This window comes from Aegilops tauschii, chromosome 5 (assembly GCF_002575655.3).
Source record: "Aegilops tauschii subsp. strangulata cultivar AL8/78 chromosome 5, Aet v6.0, whole genome shotgun sequence".
Lineage (NCBI taxonomy): Eukaryota > Viridiplantae > Streptophyta > Magnoliopsida > Poales > Poaceae > Aegilops > Aegilops tauschii.
The window spans coordinates 236,339,357-236,359,712 of NC_053039.3; the positions used below are offsets into that span (position 1 = coordinate 236,339,357).

Here is a 20,356-nt window from a genome sequence, read left to right on the forward strand (position 1 = left end):
TCCGACCATTGATGTGCTATGCGCCAGCTATCCCAAAATATCTACCCACCTAACGGTCATATTATTGAAGGGCATTTATGTCTTATCATGTCGGGCTGCTCCCTAGGCTATAAATAGCCACCTCCTACAACCACTAGCTGGTTGGCTGCTCCGAGAGAAACTGACACTTGTCATTTGAGAGCATCCCATCCTCCGAGGACTTTGAGCGAAAATCATCGAGTGAGGAAAACCCAAACCCAAACACCTACAAACCCAAAGTGTTGAGCATCACTGAAGAGATTGATCCTGCGTGGATATGACGCTTGTTACCTTTGAAGACTGTGCTTCTTCCAGATGGTTAGGCGTCATGGTCTAGAGCATCCAAGAGGAATTGTGGATCGCCGAGTGACCGAGTTTGTGAAGGTTCGGAAGTCACCTGAAGACTTACCATGAGTGATTGGGCGAGGTCTGTGTGACCTTAGCTCAAGGAGAATACGGTGAGGACTGTGTGTCCTCAGGTTTAAATACCTAGCCGCTCCAACCAGATGTACAACTGAGACAGCAGTTGGAACTGGTCTACCAAATCATAGTCTTCACCAAGCCTACTGGTTCTATTTCCTCAACTCTTCCATTTCCTCATTACTGTGTTGTGTGCTTGTCATATCTGTGTTTGAAGACTTTGACTGAAGACTTTCTCAATTTCCTCAGTTCAATTTATTCAGTCTGTTTGTCTTCATCCTGTGTTATCCTGTGATTACGCTTTCTGTACTCTGTGCTTGTCTTCATTTCATCATGATGACCATGCTTGTATTCTGTTATGCTTACTTTTGAGTACTTATTCCGCTGCAAGTAGTTCTTCGCTAAGGGATTTCCTCACCCGCAAATTCCTCAGTGAAGAATTCATAAAAATCGCCTATTCACCCCCCCTCTAGTCGATATAACGCACTTTCAGCCCCCTCCTAGGCCGCCTCCTCCTCTCTCCCACTAAGGCCCAATAAGGCCCATACACTCCCCGGGGGGTTCCGGTAACCTCCCGGTACTCCGGCAAATGCCCGAACTCATCCGGAACCATTCCGATGTCCAAACATAGGCTTCCAATATATCGATATTTACGTATCGACCATTTCAAGACTCCTCGTCATGTCCGTGATCATATCCGGGACTCCGAACTACCTTCGGTACATCAATACACATAAACTCATAATATCGATCGTCACCGAACGTTAAGCGTGCGGACCCTACGGGTTCGAGAACTATGTATACATGACCGAGACACGCCTCCGGTCAATAACCAATAGCGGGACCTGGATGCTCATATTGGTTCCTACATATTCTACGAAGATCTTTATCGGTCAAACCGCATAACAACATACGTTGTTCCCTTTGTCATCGGTATGTTACTTGTCCGAGATTCGATCGTCGGTATCTCAATACCTAGTTCAATCTCGTTACCGGCATGTCTCTTTACTCATTCTGTAATGCATCATCCCGCAACTAACTCATTAGTCACATTGCTTGCAAGGCTTATAGTGATGTGCATTACCGAGAGGGCCCATAGATACCTCTCCGACAATCGGAGTGAGAAATCCTAATCTCGATCTATGCCAACTCAACAAGTACCATCGGAGACACCTGTAGAGCACCTTTATAATCACCCAGTTACGTTGTGACGTTTGGTAGCACGCAAAGTGTTCCTCCGGTATTCGGGAGTTGCATAATCTCATGTCATAGGAACATGTATAAGTCATGAAGAAAGCAATAGCAATATGCTAAACGCTCAAGTGCTAAGCTAACGGAATGGGTCAAGTCAATCACATCATTCTCTAATGATGTGATCCCGTTAATCAAATGACAACTCATGTCTATGGCTAGGAAACTTAACCATCTTTGATTCAACGAGCTAGTCAAGTAGAGGCATACTAGTGACACTCTGTTTGTCTATGTATTCACACATGCACTAAGTTTCCGGTTAATACAATTCTAGCATGAATAATAAACATTTATCATGATATAAGGAAATATAAATAATAACTTTATTATTGCCTCTAGGGCATATTTCCTTCACAAGGCCCTCCGCGTCCCAACGGCTTCACACAGTCGTCAGGCTAAGTAATGAGCCATTGTCGTTCTCGTGCTATCCTGCAACAAAACATGATGTATGCCTTGTGTTTAGGTACTGTACTGTTTAATGCTTGCGTGGAATTGACGTCCTTTGCTTAATCTTAAATGCGCGTTTATCCCTCTGAGCTTATATGCTTGTGTTCGTACGATTGGTCCTTATGTATGTTCTGGTTGCTTGCGGGTATCATATTGCCACAATTGTCGTAAGGGTACGGCTCTTAACACTCATCTTGGCACGGATGCGTCCCGACAAGTTTTTCCTTGGTAGCTCTCGGTGCAGCCGCTCATTCTGTGAGCGAGGCTCTGGGCAGAACGAGGGTGCAGACAAAGAACTAGCCAAGGTACCATCACACGAAAGATTTCATAGTACGAACACTAACTAAAGCCAAGGGATAAACGAATGCAAAAATCTAGGATTCATCAAGAGGAAATGATTGCGTAGACTTAGCTTTTGTCCTTGTTCCTTTCCATCCCTTCCGGTTGCACGCGCTTGGTGTGCTCGCGATATCCGGAAAGACGGAGGCCAGGCGAATAACTCTCTAGTTCCCGGCAGGGACCAATACACGTTATGCGTGTCTTGCGGGCAGTGGGATATGGTGCCGAGCTTTCCCGGTCCCTCTCCCCTCACTTCTTTCGAGCAACCCGACAACGGTTGTCGCATGGATCACGCCAGTGCGGACGGCCTTGCCGGAGCATACTTGCCGGGTATCGATCAATGGATTCGTACCGGCGTTTTACTCAGGATTTCCCCAAGCATAAATATTTTTAGTATTTGTTGAGTTGTCAGTTTGGTTTAGATGCGGAATATGTCATACATTCCAATTTGTTGCATCAACCAAGAGAGAATGCTGAACGCTGACATCTCACGGACACATGCAACAGTATTCGAACCAATCAATCATTGATTATTGTGTATGATCATTGCTCGAGTATGCGTGACAATGGAGGACATGGGCAATCATTTATTCTTTTGCTTTTTAAGACTAGCCTGGCATTGAAGGCCAACGAGGGTAGATGAGCTCTACACCAAGTCCGACGTCATCTTGGACAAGATCAAATTGGTGATGCATCTGTACCACCTCGATGGTGTCGAGGCCTAGAAGGCGGGGAGCTGATCGTCTGTAAGATCTTATACCAGATGTCAGAGCACTAGAAAAGAAAGGTGTCAAGAAGGAAGCAACAACACGACATCCAAAATGCACCTCCAACATATCACGAGTCGAGTATCGAGTTCCCCACTCATGACTGTAGCTAAATGTGATGTCTCTGAGTCTAAAGGCGTTGCTCCAAAGACCGACATAAACTACGCCGACCCACTGGACCGCAAGGCGGTACCCCAAGAGTACACCACTCACTTCACGCCATACAAAACTAAGAATTTCACACAGATTAGGTTACATCAAAACCATCTTACATACTTAGACGTTCTTCATGCATATGTTTGGTTTGAGAACCAAAGTTGCATGAACCAAGCGTCATGTTTGGTATGTAGAGCACTATAACAACTATGAGTTACAGTTTCATACAATTACTCTCACTTTTTGGTCGTATTTGATTTTTGCGCAGTGCAATGAGTCATCTACTAAATGTACGAGCTCTACATCCTATTTAGTTTTCTAGATTCTTCTTAAAATAGCATGATACTTGCCGAACATTATATTTTTTTCGAATACGCACGAGTGTGCGCACTTTATATTAAAGAAGAAGATGGGGAGAGCCCCTCCATCGTTAGAGTTACATGTTACATGTTGTCGTGCTACATGCTACAATGACTCAACTCCACTCCACCCAAAGCGCTATGAGCTCACGTCGTATCTTCCCTTGTAGCCCCCCTTGTCAACGCGCCCAGGAAGGTGCTGACGTCTCCTTTAAGCAAGCCAGCTAGCTTCCATGAAGCACCCTCCTCCTGGATCCTTGCAAGCACGCGATCCGCAAAAGGCGTCGCGCCATCGAAGACAATAGCGTTCTGGTGCCGCCAAAGCTCCCAGAAGACCAAGACAATGATTGCACGCACATCCTCCTTGTGTCGCCCCGTCCCTACCTTGTCCTGGCACCAGTCCGAGAGAGACCGATTCTCGGCTGGGATCCACTCCGTCTTGCCTGCGCCCGGCAGACGGTCGACCATACTGCTCCCGCGATCGCACATTCCAACAGGAGATGTTGCATCGTTTCCACTCCAACGCCACAGCAGGGGCAAGCAGACTGATGATCAAGACCATGGCGAGCTAGCCGGTCGTATGTCCAGCACCTGCCCTTGAGTGCCAGCCAGGTGAAGAAGCGGCATCGAAGGGGGGCTCTGGAACTCCATGTGAACTCCGTAGTCGAAACAACCTCCCTGCCCCTGAATTGTGCCTCATAAGCCGAGCGCGTGGAGTATGAGCCAGTCGTTTCCCAAGCCCAGACGACGGAGTCCTGCTGGTCATCACATAGGGCAATCTTCTCCGTTGCGTTCCAAAGAGCCAGGAACTCCTGTAGCCGCTCCTCGTTCATCTCCGGCCCAATATCACGTGCCTATTCCCCAGAGAGTATGGCCTGTCGCACAAAGCGCTCCCGGCGAGCCTTCGATTTCACCCTTGCTGAGATATTCGGTGCAAGCTCTTGAACTCGCCAGCCACCAAGCCAACGATCCTCCCAGAACCGAGCGCTCCTCCCATTGCCTAACCTGACGCACGTCGCCGCTCTGAAAATCTGCATAGCCTCCTCTGGTACGCTCATCTTGAATTCAGTCCACGGCCGAGACGGATCAGACCTCTGTAGCCAGGGCCAGTGGGCCTGCATCGCTTTGTTGAGCCATCGTAAGTTCGGCACAGCTAAGCCGCCCGCCCATTTAGGCGCACATACCACACTCCAAGCCACGACGCAGTGGCCTCCCTGAGCTTGCTCCTTGGCACACCATAAGAATCCACGACATATCTTGTTCATTTTCGCGATCGTTTTCTGCAGGATGTCCAGCGCAAGCATCGCATGCAGCGGCATGGCCATGAGGACGGACTGCACAAGCAGGAGCCGCCCGCTCTTCGGCATTGTAGCCACCTTCCACTTCGGCAAGGCCCCTGCCAGCTTGCCCACAAGGCCTAGTAGCTGACTAGCAGTTTGCTTTCGTAAGGTGAGCGGCAAGCCGAGGTACTTGCAGGGAAAGGAACCAGCCGGACATCCAAGAGATTCCACCACTCTCGCCATTGTATCCTCAGGGCAGTGGATCGGGTATGCTGCGCTCATTGCCAGGTTCACGCGAAGGCCGCTTGCCTCACCGAACAGGTGCAATAGTGAGGCGCAAGCATGTATGTCCTCAGCATTAGGTTTGATGAAAATCATGACATCGTCAGCAAACATGGATAGCCGGTGACGCATCCCACGCTTGGCTAGCGGGGCCATAACTCCACGAGCGATGGCCAGCTCAAACATCTTTTGTAGCGGTTCCATGGTCAGTATGAATAGCATCCGGGAGAGGGGATCCCCTTGCCTGAAACCCTTGCAACTGTATATAGGTTTCCCGGCCTTCCCGTTCACCATGATCCGTGTGGAGGAGTTGGCTAACAGTCCGCAGATCCATCCAGTCCACGTAGGGCCGAAACCCATGGCAGCCATGACTTCAAGGAGGAAAGGCCAGTGAACCGAATCGAAGGCTTTGGAGATGTCGAGTTTGAGCATAATTGCTGATTCCTTGAGTGCGTGGAGCCTCCTAGCGGTGCACTATACCAGCATGAAATTATCATGAATGGATCTCCCTTTGACAAAAGCGCTTTGGTGCAAGCCAACCAGCCTAGGGAGCTCCGGAGCTAAGCGGTTCGCAAGCACTTTTGTCCATGATTTTGATCACTCCATGCACGAGGCTCACCAGACGGAAGTCCTTAATATCCACTGCTCCCTCAAACTTGGGGAGCAAGGCCACAATTGCCTTGTTGATAGCCGGGAGGCCTCGCATGTCTCCACGACCAAATGCCTCCATAGCACGCATGATATCCTCCTTGATAATGTGCCAACATGTGGCGTAGAACCGGCCTGTGAATCCGTCCGGCCCCGGCGCCTTATCTAGCAGCATGGCCTTGACCACCTTCTCTACTTCCTCCTCGGTAAAGGCCTCCTCAAGGTGTGAGAGCTGCACAGATGGGAGTTGCAGCCGGTCAAGATCTATGGCATGGCCCCTGCATGGCGCGCTCCCAAATGTGCCGGAGTAGTAAGAGTCCACCTCATCGGCTATCTCTTCGTGGTTTGTGAATAGGGCATCCCCGTTCCGCATAGTGGTGATCACATTCCGCCGCTGCCTGTGCCGCGCATGCTGGTGGAAGAAGCATGTGCTGGCATCACCCTCGTGAAGGAACAGAATGCGCGACCTTTGGCGCGCGATCGTCCACTCCAGAGAGCATAGCCCCAGCAGCTTCCCCTTGAGAAGCTTCCGCATCGCAGCCTCCCCAACAGAGAGAGATCTGGAGTCCATGGCTTTATCTAGGAGGTAGATGACTTCCATCGCTACCCCAATCTGAAGCTTCACATTACCAATACGCTGGTCACTCCATCTCTTCAAGCATTTCCTTGTGGCTCGCAACTTTAGATCTAGCACGAAGAAGGGGTTGCCTTCCCGTGGGACCGAAGCCCAGGCGTCCCGCCCCGTGTCCGTAAAGCTCTCCAGCCTAGTCCAGAAGGACTCAAACCTAAATCTCCGGCCCATACATATCTCGAAATTCAAGTCCAGTAGCAACGGGCAGTGGTCCGAAACCGACGAGCCCATGGCAGTAAGTTGACACGCCGGGTGCATATCCTCCCAAGAGTTCGTGCAAAAGACATGATCTATCTTCTCGAGAGTTGCAACTTCCCTCTCGTTTGACCAAGTGTACCTTCTCCCGTTAAGATACAACTCTTTTAGCTCTAGGCGGTTGAGCTTTGAGCGGAATCGCCCCAACATTCTTCTGTTAACCAGATCGTAGCTCTTATCTTCCGGGTTGACGAGCAGATTGAAGTCCCCTGTGAGAGCGGCTGGTCGAAAAGCTTGGCATACGCTTCCAAGGTCTCATCAGAGATGCGCTCCCCTTCATTAGCAATGCATAGCTTGCGTATTAACGCCGCCTGCTGCTTTGTGGCACTAGAGCCACGGCCTACCCCCTTGGCAATCCGCACACTCCTCCGAGGATTGGATACCGGGGCCCGCCTCTGCCGTGGCCTACGTCCTGTGGTAGCAGCGGCCTTCGAGGGGAGCTCCGCAAGTATGGGCATAAGGGCCCGCCTCAGCTCAGCACAGAGTTCATCCACGGGACTGGTTTCCTGCGCCAACGTGCATGGGCTGCATGGGGGGGGCAATCGGGCTGGGACAAGTGGCCACCTCCACGCCCTCCGAGAGGGACACCGGGAAAGTTTCTCCCACATGCACTGGGCTAGGTGTGCGGGCCCTACTTCAGAGTTGCGTAGGCAACTGGTCTCCATGGCAGGCACCGAGCCCAGGGAGTCAGCGCCCTGCGAGCGGCAAAAAGGCAGTAGGTCTTGTCCAGGGGACAACCTATGGCTACTGCGAATCTCGCTGCCCTCTTGACACAGCCGAGGCGAGCCGCCCAAGCGCAGCGGCAGAGACCCGACCAGAAGAGTCTGCGCTTGCACCTCATTGGCCACCAGCTGCTCCTGTACATCCTTGGCCACATCTTGCTTGTCCTGGGCCTCACCGCCAGAGTGCTGCAAAGGTGTCGGCGGGCTGACCGGCTCCACTTGTGCCTCACGGACGGGCACATGATTCCTCCACCGGGCTAGAGTGACTGACGGTGGGGTCGACGGGATGTTCGCCGCACCATCCGCCCGGTCCAACGGCTCCACCCTGCTTGGAGATCCACACAACGACAAGGCCTGCCGCTGCTCCTGTAGGCCCACTGCGCCGGCAGCCCTAGATGCCCCAGCAAGGCTGGTCAACTGCTTCTGTGGGCCGTCCATTACAAATTCTAATTCAGAGTTGCTTTTTGTTTTACCTTGAAACTCGCTTAATCTTAATATTCTAGGATTTTCGGAATATACATCTTTTTTTTGAGGAATTCGGAATATACATCTTGGTGCAACATTGATCGACAATATGTCCATTACGTACAAAGTACATGTAATATTGACGCAAAGCAAACGGTATATGCCAATGGAATAAAGTCGCCACAATGGCTTTGAAGGAAAAAAAGCGTATAAAGGCTCGCACCTCCTTCCCCGTGCCGGAGTTACCGGTGTCCCCCCCTCGCCGCCGACCAAACTCACCCACGAGCTCCCGCGCGGGTTCATGTCCATCTCCCCTACAGAATCCACCAGAGGATCCCACCCGCCCGCTCCGCGCGCCTCGAACCCTAGCCCCAGCCCTCGCCATGGCACCGCCTCTCGCCGCGGCAGTCGCTCTTCCCCTCGGGCCTCTGCCGCCGCGCCTGGCGTCGGCAGGGACGGCGCAAGCCCCGGTGAAGTTTCTCTCGGTCTTTTCGCACTCTCCTTCCTTTCCATGCGTACATCGATTGGCGGGTGTTGTGGGTAGATCTGTATTGGATTGGTTAACTGGTCGATTAGATGCTACCAGGCTGCGGTTAGGTATTACTACTTCCGCAGGACTGGCTCCGTGCTTCGGGTGAAAGCTTTGGTAGTATTATTTAATAGATTAAGAGTTAAGTCTCTAGCTCTAGGGTTAGAGCTTTTGACTCTCCATTTAGCTCGACGGTAGCCTCTAAGGAATTCAGGTACATATTATTGCTCTGGATGATGCTATTTTCTGTGAAGCATAGGTACTCTGTTTATACGACTAGCTGTAGGCTATGAGTCTCTGTTATCTAAGGCTATTAGCATGTCCATCTGCTTCACACGTACTCCAATATACACACACCAAATGCTTCTCCACGAGCATAAGACTGCCGTTTGGAAACCTTAATTACTATAATACCGAAAAATAGTTTCATATGGAAACGGTGTAAATTAATAGTTCATACTTTCAGTCAAAAGTATGTTAGCTGGTTTGCTCCTTGTGCAGTGATGTTGTGTTCTTGATTGTCTTACATTCGATCACATCAACTCTTGATAATGTCTCGTACCAGCATGCTGATTGATAAGTATCTGCTTCAGTCTCATAAGTTGTCTACATGGCATATGCCCCACAGTTGTCTTTCTTTCATGGTATTAGCCCCGCCCTCGCTATCTCAAAACCTTCCATTTCCAGTTTAATGCTAACAATGGGATATATTTTGCAGATTCAGTGGGTTTTATCGGGCAATCTGTTGATACACCCCAAGCGGTAAAGTTATTTAAGAACATCTGAATAATTTTAGTTTAATTTAACTGAAGTTAACTGTTTTCAGCTTATGTACAAACAACTTTGTTTTCTGCTCTTGGCTTATCCATGCGAATGAATTCAATCCCAGGTAGTCGGATTTAGAATATCTGGTGAAGAGGATGATCCGTACGCCCAAGAGGTTAGTGATGTTTCTGAATGCCAGTCTTCTGGACAGGGGAGTTTGGGTCTCACAGTGCACAGTGGCGGCTCAGTTCAGGCAGATGTTCAGAGACTTGAGTTGGTGGGGTCCCTGGAGATTGACCATAGTTCTGATGGACTTCAGGGTAATGGAGCTCTGATGGCTTCTAGAAAGAATCAGGCTGTGAATGCAAATTATCTTCTGAATTTCCAGTATGATCCTATTTCTCGACCGCAGCCTCGTGGCCCTAGAACATATCCACCGAGAAGGCAAAGGAAGATTAAGCCTTACAACAAGGACTTGTTCCTCCAAGCAAATTTTAAGTTCGTTGTGTTGGATACTGGAAATTATCAGATTGATTCAATGGATCCTGATAAGATGCTCCAGTGGGAAGATATCATCTGTGTAAGATATTGTAGCCCTTCTGAGGTGCGATGTCCAATTTGCTTGGAAAGCCCACTGTGCCCGCAGATTACATCATGCGGTCATATATATTGCTTTCCATGCATTTTGCATTATTTACTAATGGGTAAAGAGGATTACAGAGGTGAGTGCTGGAAGAAGTGCCCACTGTGTTTCATGATGATATCTGCAAAAGAGTTGACCACCATCTTTGTCACTCAACTTCAGCATTTCCATATTGGCGACAACGTGACCTTCACACTTCTGGGGCGGTCAAAAAATTCACTCACTCCTTTTCTTAGGAATTCGCCTAGTGAATATTCTTCTTTAGATGAAGATCCTTGCAATGTTTTCTCCAAGTTCATTTTGACATCTGATGTTGAGCTCTCCGTTAGAGGGGCAAAATCAGATCTCAGTAATTGGTTGCAGATGGCTGACTTAGGCCTTGTTGATGACTTGGAGAAACTTCCATATGTTTCCGCTGCTTTGGAGCAACTGGAAGAAAGGATGAAATACTGGTCTGAGTTCAGATATTACAGTAGCAGCCCCCCTCTAAAAAATAGCTCCTCTCCTATCTCTAGTAACAAATTGAAGAACTCTGATAATCCGAAAACTTCACATACGAACAGTGGGCATAAACTCTCCCCTCTTTCAGATGGAGATATTATTACCGGTGTTTCAGGGCTTTCTGTTTCACCCCTATATATTAACTCCAAAAAGGGAGTGCCACAAAAAATGGAAGAGCGACGTGCTGTTGCAGTTGATTCAAATGAACAAGACTCATACACATTTTACCAGGTTTTTGTCATGCCTGAGACTGTGATGATGATTCTCCAAGTGCTCAAGGTTTGGTGTTTACAAAACTTTGAATTTTAAAATCTTGTTGCAGGTGATTGATGGTCAGCACCTAATTCTTCATCCATTGAACATGAAATGCCTTCTTAACCATTTTGGAAATTCTGATATGCTTCCACCAAGGTAATATAGGATTTTTTTTTATTCCCTAACGTCTGGAAACCCAGACAATCTGTTGTCATTATTTTATTGCTATTGTACAACTATTGTAATGTTAAATTGCATCCTAATGATGAACTTTGGGATATTAGATTCTGTACCAGAAAGAGTTCATTTTGCTTGATCTGATAACCAGTCTTACTAGAACTTTGAGGTATTAGATTTTGCACTAAATATAATTCATTTTGCTTGATCTGGTAACCAGTCTACAAACCAAGTTTTGGCTCCCTTCTCATTGGCAACATTCATGATATCGGTAACTGGTACCATACCAGTCAGGTGCTGAGTAGGGTTAAATAGGCGAATTGGTTAGTTAATCAGAACATTGCTCATTGGTAGTATGGGAGCTTGCTGGCTCATGAAAGGAGGATGGATGTAGCGGCAGGAAGTAGGTTCTTAATGGAGGGGTTAGTGACCGTCCATGAGCCTAGTGGCTTTGTACTAGTTTTATCAACCTTAGAAACCCGAGACACCACTTAATCATGTGGCGTGAATGCTGTTGTGGTTTCGGACATGCTCTGGTGCTTGGGCCTACAACATGCCAGACCTAGAGGAGTCCATGAGTCGTAGCTGTTTGAATGCTCCAGAAGAGTTACATGCTAATGTTTCTTGATCAGAGAAAAAAGAGATATAAAGCGACATATGTTGTATTGGATTTGCCCGAAGTCGAAGGTAAGGAAAACATGATGTTTAGTGCACACTGCGAATGTTTGGAATGAAGAACTCATATATATGATCATATAATTATACACATGATTCTAATTGTATGAAATTCCTATAGAATCCGTTTTTCCAGAGAAGCCCCAACTCTTGCAGTTGACAGATGCTAAACAAAGTTTCTAAGACAAACATATAAAACTAGCTAAATACCCGTGTCACGGGACAATAGAACATATAGTAAACAACTAATCAATTAATCAAACAATTTTCTCTTATCATATTATATCTCTCCACATGTTGACTGAATGACCGATGCACGATGGCTTTGCGGAACACACCCAATTTCCAGCATCTATCATCTCACACACCCCTCTAGGCCCCTTCCTTCCTATTCCATGTCAGCTTCATTGTCATATTTTCTGCATCTGTCAAATCTATGACATGGCTTATCACCCCTGCCGAAGAATGGCCACACATTATGCACCTCAATAAACTTGAGCTGGGAGGATATGCTCTGTTGTCGAACAATACCTACAAAAGGTGTAAAAATATCAGGCCAACATAGCTAAATCAAAGGTTGGAGACTGGAGTCCATGCAAAAATAGTTATTATCATGGTATTCGGTCATAGGATTATCTTCCTTCCACAAAATTAATTGTTCCATAGTTTAACTAACTAATTCCCAGCCAAACCCCCAGACCTTGGTGGTTACCTTATTGCTGCCTGCATGGGCGGGGACGGCAGCAGCGAGTGTTGGCGGTTAACCTTGTTGCTGCCTGTGTGGAAGGCAGCAGTGGGCAGTGGCGGCACATCCAGCATCATGGGCTCTTCATGGGTCATTGTTCTATACACGAGAGCTCTCTATGGCCCTCCATGTGGTGAGTATCATGCCTTTCGTCACAAGCAAACCTAAGAAATTCGCTTGTGGTGAAAGGTTGCTTGCGAAGAAGTGCATAACCAATCTAAAATTGTCTTCCGACCTTTGGATTAGAGGAAAAAGTTACTGGAAAACACAAGCCACAATGAATTTACCAACGCGGTTGGAGACGTTGTCGATCAAGGCGACGAGAGGCCACATGGATCCTAATTCTACAATCACATACAAAGATCAGCTGCAGGTGACCCATCGTTAAAAACCCAGACAAGATCAGAAACATGTATCAATTACTGGAGCAAACACTCACATGATTACTTTATATTACCTGAACATGAGGGTGGTGCAGAATCCAGCCTTAGTGCTACCGACCCAATGTTCATGAACCCTGCCCAAATACGAGCCACACCTTGGTGCATATTAGTTTTACTCCTGCCATAGAAGAGGGACGGTGACATGCAACACACATGTATAAGCAAATGAATCCTTTATTAATTGCGCAAGTGCTGATGAATTAACTTTATGCTTCTTTGGGTAATCAAAGGTAAAATGTTATGTACTCTGGTAATTAATTTCTAGCAAGGTGTGCCGATGGTGCTTTGATGATGCGGACACACCAGTGACGGCGACATGTATTACGTTTGGGAGAGGGAGAGACTGGTAGGCGGGGTAGATGGAGAAGCGAGTGCAGTCGGCTCAGAGGACGTCCTTCGGGAAGAGAAGGCGGGGATCTAGGAGATATACATGTTTGTTGCGACTGGGGGTGAGCAAGTGCTAACAAGGAAAGAAAAGTAAAAGGAAAGGTGATGATGGCCAAAAAATCGGTGCAGTAGTAAAAAACCAGAAATTAGGGAGGAGGTGGGGTATTGATTAGAAAACAAATCGTGGGGGTTGAGGCAATCGTTGGAGGGAGCTGGAGGCGAGAAAGCGAACGTACCAACTCCACTTTAATACTAGTAATAAAGATATAGGAACGTCAAATATGATTGCTGTGGTTACCCTGCATTGTGTGTTTCTTCCTCAAACCGCTGCATCATTTATTTATGCATATGCTACATACAAAAAGGCACACACAACACATAGGAGCAGTACGGCGCTACATATGGCTACTGTGTTACTCCCTCCGTTTCAAAATGTAAGACACTTTTTACAGTCTTCAATGCACAATTTTGACTATGATTTTTATTTATAACATGCCATCAAATTAGTAAAAAGGACATACGGCATAAAAGTATTTTGCAAGGCAAACAGTATTGTTGTTTATGCTCAAGCCATATACTACCATATATATTAGTGTTCATTGGTCAAAATTTTGTAGCATTGATTGTTCATCTGGTGCCGGCTAAATTTGGAGACACTGGGAGTATTCTTCGATAAGTGTTCATTTAAACTTCGATGTGATTAAGAAAAAACCCGCAAGTATTTTTCAAAGTTTTAAAAAGCGCTAGGCCTTAATTATGCGTTTTGCCACCACCTTGCGCTTTTCTGACCAAAGCGCAATTATGCGCTAGGCGATTTGCTATCGCCTAGAGCTTAGGCGTGCTTAAGCGCTCGCCTAGGCGCGCCTTTTTTAACTACGGTATTCTTGTTGTTTTGGATATTTTTTATTTAATCTTTTTTTAAAATATTAGGTATTATGATTTGGAGTTTTTGTTGGATATTAACAGCTTATAAAGAAAATCTCCTTTTATGAGGTTCTGCAGCTAACCTATGCTATTGTGTTTGTTAATTTATGTTTTGGCCAATAGCAGTAAGTGCTAGATCCGACAATTTGGTTAGTACTACTCGCTGTTTCTCTGGGAGTGAGATGATGGTCATTTGATATTTTTGCGGAAAGATCAGATCTCTTATAAAATTTTATCGGAATTACAAAGCATCTCAAACATAATAAAAATTACATCGAGATTCCAAGACCACCGAACGACCACTACTGCTGTCCGAGCGAGCCGCCGATGTGCTGCTGTCGCCGCTCCCTTACCGGAACCTGCCCTTTGCACAAAGGTCACCACCCCAATCTGAATGTATTTGTGCATCTAAGTGTGGCACTAGGATTTATATAAATGTATTTGTGCATCTAAGTGTGGCACTAAGATTTATATGAATGAGTTATAAAACAGTTGACGGGCACATGTGATGTCTGAGCTGTATTTTATTTACTTTGTGACTTCTCTTCATCACCTAAGAAGCACGGATACGGGGACTGAGACACAGTGATATGCATACGGGGACACGGGATACAGTATTTTATTTACTTTGTGGCTCTCTCTGGAACATTTGGAAGGAGAGGAACCGCCGGGTTTTCACCGGCAAGAGGATGACCTGCCGAGAAGTTGCCCACCTAGCTTTGACGGATATTCGCTTGCACAGATCTTGTTGCTTTCTCATTCGCGAGTAGTCCGCATGCCGCTGCTGTTGGGAGGCTCCCCTGCCTCCCTCATATAGGAAAATAGCCTTGTGTAAATTGTTTGTAACACCCTCTCTTCTTCTAGTTGATAGGCTGCACCCCTGCCAGTTTCTCGATTTTTTCATAGAGTTAAGACAAAAAATTAATGAGAACAATATCTGAATAGAGAACACTGCCCCATTTGTTGTCTCCCTTTGTCCTTTGTTCTTTTCAACTGCTCCTCCAGAGTCCCTAACAGCAAGCAGCAACAACAACAGTCAACAACTAATCGGTATTCAGCAGCAGCTCAAGTGTTCAACAGCAAAAAAATCAAGCAGCAACTGCATGGCAGCAGGGGGAAGCAAGCAGCAGCAGCAACATGGCCGCATGGGGAAGCAAGCAGCACTGCAGCAGCAGCTCAACAGCAGGAAATCAGTCACAAAAGAGAGGTCACAGCAGACCACCTTGCCATCGGGAGAGCCGCTTGGGGGAAACGCTGGCGGCGGCGTCGAGTCCAGGCAGTGGCAGTGGCAAGTCCCGGCGGCGTCGAGTCTCGGCAGTGGCAGCGTCTAGTCCCGGCGACTGCGGAGGAGGCTGGAGCAAGGCCGTCTTCTGTATCGCTGGAGGTGGAGGAACACTGGAACCTGCCCGATGTTTGGTTTTCTATCGGGCCGTTATTGGGCTCCTGAGTCCCAGTCGTGTCCAAACCATATCTGGGCGGTATCCTGTATTTTTTTTTCTTTTTATAAAGTTCAAAAAGAGTGGGATACTGCAGGATACGTGTATTGCGGTGTATCCAGCCGTGTCCTTGTGTCCCACCATACTAGGACGGCCATATGGCACTTCTAGCCGTGTCTGTGCTTCTTAGCTCTTCACCAGTGAGGCAATGCCAGTAGCTTGAAGATCTTTTTTTCTCGAAACGGAGGCAAACGATTTGCCTCATCGATTAATTAAGAAGAGAATTGCCCGGTTCGAAGTGGATGAGCTGTCAGCTCAGTGGTCAGAGTGCAGTGCTGCCTCCTAGCCGGCGCGGGTTTGAACCTCGGTTCTTACACGGGTCTCACATCTCCTTCTCTATTAAAAATCAGTAGGGGCTTCTCCCCCTACTGGTCTAGTAGCTTGAAGATCTTGATTTGTGTAGAAATTGTATGTGGTCTTTTGGTCAAATCAAAAGGTGTTTGTGCTTTTTTAGTTTATAAAGTTGGAGTGGTTATTTAGTATTAGTGTTGTCTCTATATGTGAACTGATTTATTTTGCATGTCTAGTATGATAACAGATTCAGGTTGGAGAGTGTTTTTGTGTGAGTTCTGAGTGCTGCTTGTGTTCTCTAATGATACTGTCCCACCTTGTACAGAGTGACTGGAAAAATCTTGGAGTTGGAAACTATAACACAGTCCGAGGCTTCAAGAAAACGCTACCGCTTCTTAAGCCACTTCTCATTAACTACAACGTTCCAGGTAAATCTTGTGCGCAAATCTAGTCTTGCTTTTGACCCTATTCTGACCTTTTATAACGCAAACGTTACAGTTCTGCGAAATTGACCTGAGTGATATGCTACCTCCTGCCTCATTGGCTCCATTCATGGATGAAATCAAAAGGCGTGAGAAACAAAGAATACAAACTGCCAAGAAGGTCTGATCTATTGCTTGGTGTTTGATGCTTTTATTGTTTTGTTAAAAATCATCATCATCCTGTGCATCTGTGGTTATTTCTGACGGTCTAACTTCGGAAAAATGAGTTCCTATGTAGCAATTGGGTTCGGAACTGCAACGACGAGTCCTAACAGTGTTACATGTTTTTGTATCTCGGCTCCTGTTGCATACAGCCGCTGCCTGGACTATCTCATCTGATTTTCAGTCTCTATCTTGTCGAGAAAAAAGAATGAAAGAAAAGGAGATATCTACACTTAACAAGTACTCCCTCTGTCCCAAATTACTCGTCGCAGAAATGGATGTATCTAGAACTAAAAAACATCTAGATACATCCATACCTGCGACAGGTAATTCGGGACGGAGGGAGTATACAACATCAATTAATGGGGATATGTACCACCTAAGTTTAGCTTGGTAAAAGGTGCCCTACAAACAATACTGATGTATTCCATTTTTAATTTAAATTTGGTCAAACTTTATAAAGTGTAACTTAAGATAAACCTAATATGTGAAGTGAAAAACTGGAGGGAGTAGTTGGCAGGTAGCCATTTCTGTGAAATTGGTTTCTGAAGCAACCAAAGTATATTCAAGAGTAAACTTGGTACAGCCAATGGTTTTGTGTGTGCGTCTCTTTTCTCATAGTTGAGGGAAGCTAAAAAATGTTATTTTTACCATTGCTGCTACATATACTATGAATAACTTGTTGTAAAGGCACATAACTATCAGTCATCTTTGCAATGGCATGTACAAAAAGGCCCCTTATTTATTGCTCAATATATTTTAAAACTTCAAACACCCATCCCGGTAATCCTGCGCCTGCTACTGCTTAGATGGAAGCTGACGAGTTTAAATTTATCAGGAATAAGATCGATCTAAAATTTTGTTGTCTCATGCATGACAATACATTCTTACTGTTTTCTAGGAAGAAAAGGACAGGGTGAAGGCCGAAGTAGCCGCTGCTGCCCAGGAATCTGCTATGCGTTTTGAATATACAAATTTCTCTCGCACTCAGAGCGATGTTATGTTCTCTCTCGATGACTTTGAAGGTAAATTTTGTAGCTCATTATATGCCCTTTGTTATGTTCATAACTGATATATCTTCACCATGGGCGACATCTAGAAATTTGGCCCAACCTCAGCCAGCTTGGAAATCCCTTCTCTATATACTCTCTCCGTTCACAAATATAGGAAGTTTTGGATATTTCAATATGGACTACATACGGACTGAAGTGAATGAACAAACACACTAAAACGTGTCTATATACATCTGATTCAGAAAAAAGTTAGAACATCTTAATTGTGAACGGAGGTAGTATGTAGTACTGCGTACTATGATATTCCAACATTTTGTGTTCTCTTCATGTTTGCAATTCTGCACGAGTGCCTTACACATTCTCACTGAAGCTCTGGGAAATAATGCTGCTGGACCATCAACGAGTCCACCGGCCGGTGAACGTAAACTTTTCTCCGATGTTACACGGCTTGGTTTCGCGTCTGCGCTGGACTCGCCTCCTCTGAGAGCTGAAACTGGAGACACCAATAATGAAATCACAAGGGATCAAGGTACGCCCCACCATAACCAGGTCTTTTTACATATGTAATCTGTACTATTAAAATCCTCGCATAACTGTGTTGCTTGTTGTGCAGGGCCGGTAGCAGCGTCTTCCGTGTCCTTTGCCAGCATCCTATCTTCTACTAGAGCTTCTGCGGACAGCAGCGCCGAGATGCCTAAACCAAATGGAGTCGGAAAGGCGGGCAAGAAGCGCACCAAGGTGCTCTTATCGACCGGTGGTGGCCGCCGATACTAGAGGAACGCTATGCTGGAAAACATTTGATCATTTCCGTTGTAGCTCAAGAACAATCTGTATAGTGCAGAAGTTGGATTCCTTATTATACTGTTAAAGGAGTGTTGGTGTTTGTACATACCTAATTTTATTTTTGTGATGCGAGTCCTCCCCTCCCCCCTTCTCCGCACGGAAAATAATTACGCCCACGCATGCAGTCCGAAACTAGGAAAATCACAAAGTATGGTAAAACCTACTCTGACACATCGTGGTAATCGTTGTTTATATGGTTGTTTAAGAGATTTTTATTCACTAAGTGTTGTTTATATGGTTGACACATCTTCTAATTTGTCGATATGAGAAGCAAATTATTGTGTGGAGGGATCAATATATCTCACATAAGCCAAGTGTTAGATCCTGGGATTCTTCCTAGAATTCCAACAATTTTTTCCTTAATAGAATTCCAACAATTTCTCCCGCTCCTCAATAGTTCGAAGAAATAGAGTGAGTACTAAGCAAGAATGATTTGAAATATGAATCATGTAATAATACAATAACTCTCTTATATTAAGCTTGTAATGTACCTCACAGTTCAAAAGACTACGTTGAGAAATTCTCTTATCAATCACATGAATTATTATTATTGCAATATTTTGCTAACTGTAAAGATTGCTTCAGGGGAAGACCAAAGATTTTACGCGACTAGTCTGCCTGAAAAAATAAAAAGAGAAAAAGACTCGTTAAATTCTTCGCGCTCGTTCAAAATCTTTTGACCAAAGAAAAACCTGCTTATGACACGATTGCCTCTTTATCTTTTTATATATAGATATATTCTACGAGTTTATGACTGGGCCTAATTTCTCTATCGACCTGGCTCAGCCTAACTGTGTAAAGGCGCACATACGGCTGCATGCACGACTGCTTTTTTTGAGTGAGCGCGACATGAGAAGCCAACATCACACCTTTTTACATGGAGTTTTTTTCCACTATTTTGTGCTTACTCTGTCCCACAATACAGTGCATGTTAGTTTCATCGGAAATTAAGATTTATAGACTTCGATTAGGGTCTATTGAGAAAATTATATATATCTACAGTACCAAATATATACCATATAATGAAAATATATTTCATGACAAATCTAATGGCTTTGTTTGACATTCTATATGTCGATAAATTTCGTTAGAAACTTGGTCAATGTTGACTTCGGAAAAAAATCCAATACGCACCATATTTTTGGACCGAAGGAATATGACATAATCGCCGAAACCTAGAGAGATGGCGAGACACCCTTGCATAGGGGCAACTCCAACGTTGTTCATCAAAACACACATAAACGTCTGGACAATGCGGTCCTTTGGCCCATCCAACGTCGTGCATCAAATGTCCATAGACAGGTCCGGACGTCCGAATTCAGCCAAACCGGAAACAAACTTGTGGGAGGTTTGGGGGATCCCGGACGCCCGCCACGTCGTACTCCGACAAACCCGGCCCACCCACCAACCCTCTTGGAGGCTTGTTTTCCCACTTCGTCCCTCCACCTTGCTTTGTATCCGCACCCAGTAAGACCGCCGCCTCTACACCACTCTGTCCACCGCCCAGTTCTTGTCGAACCACCACTGCTCCACCCAGGTGCCTTGTTCTTCACCACCGAGGTGTGGATCCATCCCCAACACATGTATCGTTCGCCCTAGCGAACGTCGTCCATGGCAGACACCACGCCGGGCAAGTGTTTGAGCAAATGCCATTGGGATTTTTTCTAACTTTCTCCTTGTTTAACATGAAGCAAGCATGATGGTGGGGTACTCAGTGAGGGAGGATGCATTGTTGTGGGACGCGTGGTTGGCCACAAGTGTAGGGTTTGTAGGCATGAAGCGAAGGACGGAAGGCAAGCCCTTCACATAGATGCATTGCTCGATGAAGCTCAAGGAGCAACCCGTCTGGGTGAACAACATGCATCAATGAAGAAATTCAAGCTCGAGGAGAGAAAGCACAAGATGAAGGCCGCTTTCAAGTAGTATGGTTGAATTTGGGATCGATGAATTCAAAAAATTTGTTGAACATCCGACACTCCTATTTG

The 20,356-nt window shown here is 46.0% G+C and overlaps 1 protein-coding gene across 1 annotated transcript; it reads left to right on the forward strand.

Annotated features, from left to right (window-relative positions):
- The first annotated feature begins 8,214 nt into the window (after positions 1 to 8,214).
- On the forward strand, positions 8,215 to 18,424 carry LOC109737983 (uncharacterized). Its single transcript, XM_020297090.3, has 9 exons — positions 8,215 to 8,510; positions 9,288 to 9,331; positions 9,459 to 10,709; positions 10,801 to 10,889; positions 16,197 to 16,299; positions 16,370 to 16,474; positions 17,417 to 17,540; positions 17,899 to 18,057; positions 18,142 to 18,424. Exons 1-9 carry the CDS (start codon positions 8,342 to 8,344, stop codon positions 18,300 to 18,302), a joined length of 2,205 nt encoding a protein of 734 aa, XP_020152679.1. The 5' UTR covers positions 8,215 to 8,341; the 3' UTR covers positions 18,303 to 18,424.
- The last annotated feature ends 1,932 nt before the right edge of the window (positions 18,425 to 20,356 follow it).

Excerpts from the sequence above, each read along its gene's own strand:
- LOC109737983 (XM_020297090.3), top strand. The coding sequence starts at position 8,342 with ATGTCCATCTCCCCTACAGAATCCACCAGAGGATCCCACCCGCCCGCT. Across the intron at positions 16,475-17,416 it reads GAATACAAACTGCCAAGAAG|GAAGAAAAGGACAGGGTGAA; the intron begins GTCTGATCTATT and ends ACTGTTTTCTAG. Across the intron at positions 18,058-18,141 it reads TGAAATCACAAGGGATCAAG|GGCCGGTAGCAGCGTCTTCC; the intron begins GTACGCCCCACC and ends CTTGTTGTGCAG.